At 37.3% G+C, this 7,859-nt stretch overlaps 1 protein-coding gene across 1 annotated transcript; it reads left to right on the forward strand.

Annotated features, from left to right (window-relative positions):
• Positions 1–468: 468 nt before the first annotated feature.
• LOC133815695 (stemmadenine O-acetyltransferase-like) lies at positions 469–1,862 on the forward strand. The gene has a single exon (XM_062248505.1). It carries the CDS (start codon positions 501–503, stop codon positions 1,860–1,862), a length of 1,362 nt encoding a protein of 453 aa, XP_062104489.1. The 5' UTR covers positions 469–500.
• The last annotated feature ends 5,997 nt before the right edge of the window (positions 1,863–7,859 follow it).

Below are 7,859 nucleotides of genomic sequence, written 5' to 3' on the forward strand. Positions count from 1 at the left end.
ATAATATAAAAATATATATTTAAACCAGTGCTTGGATGATATTATTTTTCTCTGCAATATGAATTCCTTGCAAGATCAAACTCTGTTTTTTCATTAAAAAATAATTAAAAATGAAAGAAGAAGAAGAAGATAAAGGGCAAATGGTTTGTAACGGAAAGGTTAACAATAGTTTTTAATCTTAGACCTCTGTTAGTTAATGTGTCAAACTAAGTGATGTGTCAATATTTAAGTGGTGGGACAGGGTTGGGCCATGGAAACAGGGACAGCAGATTTTTGTTCGTCCAAGCATGACCTAATTGGTATCCCGATATTCGAAGTGGGGAGCATTAGATTTTTTTTTTCTTTCCATTTATGATTTCTTCCAAGACCTTATTTGTTCACATATCTTTTTCTTAACACAATAAGAAAAACCAACTCTTTTAGTATATATATGTACATTGTTCTACTAGGGTTTAGCACCTTAAAACTTAGTTTTTAAAATAGAAAAAAGAGAGAGAAAAATGAAGGTTGAAGTAATATCTAGAGATATTATCAAACCTTCTTCTCCAACCCCCGAGTCTTTGCGCAACTATCAACTCTCTTTCCTTGACCAAGTATCACCCAGAACCCACAGTCCTTTCATTTACTACTACTCACTAAGCGACATTAATAATGAGTCCAACGACAACAATGTCATCGCTGACATATCCTACAAGCTCAAGAAATCTTTGTCCAAAACTTTAACCCTTTACTACCCACTAGCTGGAAGATTCACCAAAGACTTTTGCGTTGACTGCCATGATGACGGAGCACCCTTCTTTGAAGCTCGAGTACTGAAGAGGCAACTCTCCGACATTATTAAGAACCCTGTCCCTCTTGAACTCAATGATCTCCTTCCATTTCCTCTCGACGAATACGCAGGCTTACCCTTCGGTGTTCAGCTCAACATCTTTCCTTGTGGTGGAATCACCATTGGTGTCTGTATTGCACATCAAATCGCAGACGCTTTATCTTGCTTAGAGTTTACGAAATGCTGGATGGCCATTGCTCGTGGTGAAGAGAACAAGGTAGTGAGACCTACGTTCGTCTCTGCATCGCTTTTCCCACCGAAGAATATTGGTGATTATGATCCAACTATGTCTCCTCCAAAGATGAACACAAACGTAGCAAAGTTGTTTGTGCTTGATGCTCGAAAGGTTGAGGCTCTTAGGGCTAAATACGAGGAAAAAGCAAGAGGAGAAAACCATGCAAAACCAAAGTGGCCGCGGCGGCTTTCTCGTGTTGAGGCCTTATCTGCTTTCTTATGGAGCCGCTACGTGGTGGCGACTGACTTAGATATTCAAAACAAATTATGTACTATCTTTCACCCAGTGAATATTCGGCCCAAGTTTGATAAGCCATTGCCGGAAAATTCTTTTGGGAACTACTATATATATCAAGCTAACGAGACATTATTACTTTCGTCCATCATCAGTAGTAACACTACTGAGGAAGAAAAAGATAACTGTTACGAGCTGGCATGGGTGATAGGAGAAGAGATAAGGAAGATCGACAAAAATTTTGTGGAAGATCTTCATAGAGTTGAGAAATCCGATGAGTACTTTGAGTCTCTCAAGAAGGGTACTGAGAGATCCGTCAGAGGAGAAGGGGTTGCGCTTTCTTTCAGTAGTTTGTGTAGGTTTCCTCTTTATGACGCTGACTTTGGATATGGAAAGCCCATTTGGGTGAGTTCTGCTGACAGGTGTTTCAGTAACATATTTGTTTTTATGGACAACAAAACTGGTGATGAAATAGAGACTTATGCTTGCTTCAGTCCGGAAGAAATGGCCAAATTTGAAGTTGATAAAGAGTTCCTCTCTCTTTTGTCCCGTCAGATTGAGTGAGAATCATCATCATCATCATCATCATGTTAATCAAACTAAATATGTACGAGAGAATTATTTGTTTTAGCTCTTTTGTGTGGTTTGTTTTACTTACGCAACGCTAGCTTGTATATATATTTGAACTCATGTAATAATAAGATGGTTTCCATCATCCAAGTGTAAAAATTGGGTTGCTATGATATGGATACATCGATCTTTCTCTATTTAATTAACTATAAATATATATCTTTCTACAGTAAAATCTCGATAGTCATAAGAACAGATGTTATAACTTGATTAACTAGAAATATTTTGACTTATCTTACAAAATATATATTTTTTTTACATAAAAAAATGTTTATATTGACTTTAATAAATTAAATTCTAAGAAACAATAATAAATTATTGTTGACGGTGAAATCTCGTCAATGAAATTAGATTGGAAAACTCAAAGATAAGTATAGAGATATTTAGATTTAGATATAGATAAGAACTTAGAATAAGCTTAAAGAAAGGTAAAACACAAATCAACAATGGAGTAAGCTTTGTATATTGCACAATAGCCTCAGTGTACAATGAGTTTTTCCAACCCCTTTTTTGGAGGGGTAATGGTCTATTTATAATGAAGCTCTAATAGTTCCTCATACACTGTGATTGTGGTCCCAGGGAATAAGACTGTACATAGGTACATTCACTACAAGAAATCTGACATTTACCTACCAATTCCTTACTTACTTATATTTATTTGTAGGTAAAGATGACTTTTACCTATAAATATTTAATGGTACGAACTATTAGTAGGTAAATATTGCAAAATATATAAACTATTTCATATTTATTTTTCTCTACCAATAAAATTGGTAGAAAAAGAGTTTTACCTACTTATATTTTAGAGGGAAAATTTTAAGCTTTTGGAGCTCATTTTTCCCTCTAATTTTATTTTAATATTTAAAATTTTATTAAAATTAATGCTGTGTGTCTACAACATTATCATAGCATCTAACCATACTTATTTTATAATTTAGACATCATTTTATCAATACATTTAATATAATAAAAACATAAATAAAATTATTATCTAATATAAATATAATCTTATAAACTTAAACCCTAACACATCTCTTTCAAATCCTCTTCACTCTTCCTAACACCAAGCCGTCTATCTCTTTTTCGATCGAGCACTGCCTCCACCATTAGTCCATGGCTGAGCATAGCCGAGACCCTTCTTCTCCATGGTTGAGCATATTAGGTGCCTTCATCTCTATTCTTGAACCAGAGGCCTCTTTTTTCTCTCTTCTCCGAGAAGCTTCCTTCTGTGTTGTATGTCTTCTTCTATCTATGAATCCATAAGCTTCGCGTTCCATATCTGAACCCAGAGGCCACCTTCTCTGAGATGCCTCTTCTGTTCTCTTACCCAGGCTCCTCCTTCGTCGAGATGCCTCGTTTCTTCAAGCTCTTGTCGAAACCCAAATGTCTCCTTCTTTAAGACACCACACTTGTCTCGTTGTTGCCTCTGTCATCTTCAGAGCCACCCACTGTCACCTTCAGAACCACCCATAGCCGCCTCCAAAGCAAGCCATTGCTGTCTTTCTCTCAGTTTGTATTGCCATTGATTTTCAACTTTTCTTCTAGTTTGTCTTTAACTTTTTTTTCTTTTTTTTTGTGGTGGGTATTGTTATATCTAAATCTATTTATTGTGGTGTTTTTATTCTTTGTGTTTATTTGATTGTATTTTTTGGATTTGTTTTGGAAGCAGGGAGCTCAGTAATGCTTTGGATTGCAGTGGCTGGGTCATGGATTTGGATTGCAGCAGTGAGGTTATGGATTTGGAACGACTTAGTAGATTTTCTATTGAGGTATATTTTCAGCATCTTGGTTGATGAAAATCCCCAATTTCTGAAGGATTGATGAAGAATTTTAATTGTTGAGGCATATTTTGTTTGAATATATTTTGGAGATTTGATTTATGATGCTATTTTGTGATTCTGTGTTTTGAGTATGATTTGAATTTGATTAGTTATTTTATTGTTTCTAATTATTTTTTGGACCTGATATTTGATCCTATTATATGATTTTTTTTTGTGCAAGTGTTTGATGTGATGTAACAATTATTTTGAGTGGTTCTGTTTGCATCTTGCTATGTTGTTGGCTTTGGGCATTTCTAGTGAAGCAATACTTCTTTCTCCTTAAATGTCTACTAGCTTGATTTTGTATATATGTGTGTCTATTAGCAATGCTTTGCTGCTTGTGTCTTAGTATATTTCAGATTTGGTATTTGATCTCTTTATGAGATTAAATTTTCAGTGTTTGAGTATTTTTGGATATGATCTATCTTTTCTTGCGTGTGTTTCTGATTTTTAAATTGATATGGGTTTTTTCAAGAACATATTACCTTAATGTCTCATGTTTTTAAGAACATATTACCAATGAACATGTTTTAAGGGACATTAAATGATTTGTATTCAGATTAGGGACTCTGCTTTCTAGTTTGTATTTTCTTCATTGTTGTCTTCATTTGGGCTTTGGATACTTCTTGTATTTATGAATTACAAGCTTGGTTGTGTTTAGATGAAAAGCTTTAAATTCACAGTTTGTGGCTCTAGAATGTCTTGTATATCTTCATTTTTATCTTGTTTGAAAGCAATAGTTATTAATATTGATGAGTTTTTATAATCTAGATATTTTGATGAGTTTTTATTTTCTCTGTAATATTGCCTACTGTGATGGTGAAAATTTATCAGTTCTTTGCATTTTGTGTGATTTTGAAATTAAAAGATTCGATTCAAAGAATCAATGGGTGATATATGTTAGTGAGAAATTAAATGTTTATTCCACTGTTATGTAGATTAATTGTTTCCTCTGTAGGGAAATGCAAATCTACTCATCCAAAGAGGGTTCAGTTAGTTTCTAATGAGAGTAACTCATTCATTACTGTCTTACTATTTTCTCATGCTTGCTTATGATGTATTGTTTCTAATGAGAGTAGCTCTATGATTTTTTTTTAGTTTTTTCTGTGGTTATTCAAATCTATTAAATGATTTATGTCAAATTATATTGTATGTTGTTGACTAATTGGCTTGAATGAAATATGAGATTTTGAGTATGGGTGAAATACTGATTTTGGTGAGATTCGTTGATTGTAACATCATAATCTTCATGCTTGTTGAATTTGACATAATTCTGGATTTGTTTGAACTAACTTATATGCTTGATATCTATATATGTAATTAAGAAACTAGTTTTTATTATTCTTTTGTATATTTAAACTTTATTTATTGTTTTGTTGAGATAAGGTTTGACATAATTATGTGCTCCTTTTCTAATAAATATATGGCATATCCAAAGGCCAATGCTCTTTTTCAAATATGAATTAGATTTATAAATTTGTTATAGACTCAACTGCCTAATTTGGGTATGCTGATATATTAAGTACTTTAATAAGGTTTGTGTGCTTTATTGGTTTGAGGTATTAAGTTGTGTTCTAGAGTTTTGTTTCATTGTCTGGATTATTCTTTCAAATGTTCTGGGGCTCCGAGATGTGTTATGTATTATGTTCATTGATTATATAGTTTGTATTTTGAGTTTTTTTATGTTAAACTTTGAATCTAGTTTGTATTATCTTCATCATTGTTTACATGTTCATATATACTGCATAAGAACTTCTTTGTTTTATCACATGAATTATAGTTTTCGATGCATATTTCCTATTAAATGTAGTTTGAATGTTGACTTCTATTTTCTTTTTTCAATTTGGATCATTATGCTACTTTGATTTTTTTTTTTGCCTGTGATGTTGATAAATGATTATATTTTATGTTGATGACTATGGAACTTGATGTGCTCATATATATGTTTTTTAATATATGTTGGTATATTAAGTGTCATAAATGCCCATAATAATAAGTCATATTTTCTGAAATCCTTATGATGATTAAATTGCGGATAATTATTTGCCAACCCGAACCCCACCTCCAAACATCTTCGTTGTCCACCTCACAAAGCCATCATCAACATTCACAAGTTCGAGAAAAAGGATGCTCTCGTGTAATAATCTCAAAGTGAAGAATAGACTTGTCATAGACTTGTTGATATTTTTTTTTATGAAATGTAATTAGTTTAACACTCATCTTTAATAAGCAATGAATATTTTATCATATATGTTTGTTTATTTTATTATTAATGGTAAATAATTTATTTGAGTTCGTTTCGGGAGTCACAAGATGATTGTATGGTTTTTTTCTAGTTTATTTATAATATAGAACATTTATAAATAACTGTTATTATATTTTACCTACACATAACCATTAAATTTGAGCAAAATATAAATTGTGTAACAGACTAATAAAATCATGCTATGTGGGCTAATAAAATGACCCCACATGGTCCAATAATATTGTGCCGCGTAGAACAATAAAATGATAGCAATACATGTCAGCAGACACGTAGGATGACAAGTCATCAAACACGTCATCTTATAACTCATCAATTGATTTATAACTTAGTGCGGTCCACTGATTCTTTTACCTATCAGTATTAATAATTGTAGGTAAAGACTCTTTCCCCACTAACCTTTACTTACCAGACTCTACCAATTCAATATTGGTAGGTAAACCATATTACCCACCATTAGGCTAGTTTTACCTACACTTACAATTGGTAGGTAAAGACTCCATTTTCTTGTAGTGATTGTCTGGGTAGTGGCACAGGTCGTGGTGGAGCAGAAGGTCATGGTGTCGGCCTGGTATGTGGCCAGAGGCGTGCACATAGTGCTTCCACTCTCTATACCAACCTGTACCTCCACCACCTGCGCGATATAGATGTCAGGGTCACGCTTCTGTCCTCCTCATGGTCGTACGTCCTGCACCCGTACACGTACGGGTACTTTGTATCTAATGGTTATGTTGGTGCATGGCACCTTGGGGGACCGTGGGACCATGGTGGTGTGAGGCCCTTGCATATGGGTGCGCGAGGCTTTGATGCCCAGGTGCGTGAGGCTGGTGGCGCGAGACGCTTTAGGGGGCTGCAGGACCATGAGTGCGTGAGGCCTTCGCACATGGGTGCACGAGGCCCTTGGTGTGTGGCCGAGGGATGTTTAGTGGAGGCTATGTCTCACGAGGCCCCTAGGGGCGCGAGACGCTTTAGGAGGCCGAGAGATCATGAGTGCTCGAGGCCCTTGCACATGGGTGCGCGAGGCCTTGATGCCCAGGTACGTGAGGCTGGTGGTGCAAGGCACCTGGGTGCGCAGGGGCATGACATCTCGTGAGACCCTTTGGTTCGCGGGGGCGTGATGTCTCGCGAGGCACTTGGCTGCGTGAGGGTGTGGCGTCTCGCAAGGTGCCAGGTGAATGGTAAGTGGGCGAGGTTTGGCGAGGCATGGAGTGTCTCGCTGCGTGTGACCTGGAGCGCCTCGCCACGCGAGGCTGGGCGAGGCCTGGTGCGCCTCGCTGTGCGAGACTGGGCGCGGCAAGGCAAGGCCTGGAGCGCCTCGCTGCACGAGGCTAGACGGGGCTTGGTGCACCTCGCTGTGCGAGACTGGGCGCGGCAGGATGAGGTCTGGAGCGCCTCGCCGTGCAAGGCTGGACGGGGCTTGGTGCACCTCGCTGTGCGAGACTGGGCGCAGTAGGGCGAGGCTGGGTGACGCCTGGCCGAGGCACAGAGGGCCTCGCTACGCAAGGCTGGGTGACACCTGGTCGAGGCATGAAGGGCCTCGCTACGTGAGGTTTGGGTGTGGCATAGTGCGGGATACCCTTCTAGGTGTGAGACCCATCCGAGGCATGAAACACCTTGATGGCGTGAGGCCATTGGCCTAAGGAAATGTTCACCTATAATTTCCATACTTCCATCAAGGAAAGCTTTAAGAGAAATTATTCCATATTCACAAGACCCATGGGTTGGAGCCCAATATCATGAATACCCTCCCTTTAACCTCGTAGCCTAACCAGGGACCAAAGATTTTTTCCTTGGTCAATTTTGTGGCATCCACACTTGCCCCCCAAGTCTATAGGGAGGCCTTTAAGC

This window comes from Humulus lupulus, chromosome 2, assembly GCF_963169125.1.
Source record: "Humulus lupulus chromosome 2, drHumLupu1.1, whole genome shotgun sequence".
Taxonomy (NCBI): Eukaryota; Viridiplantae; Streptophyta; class Magnoliopsida; order Rosales; family Cannabaceae; genus Humulus; species Humulus lupulus.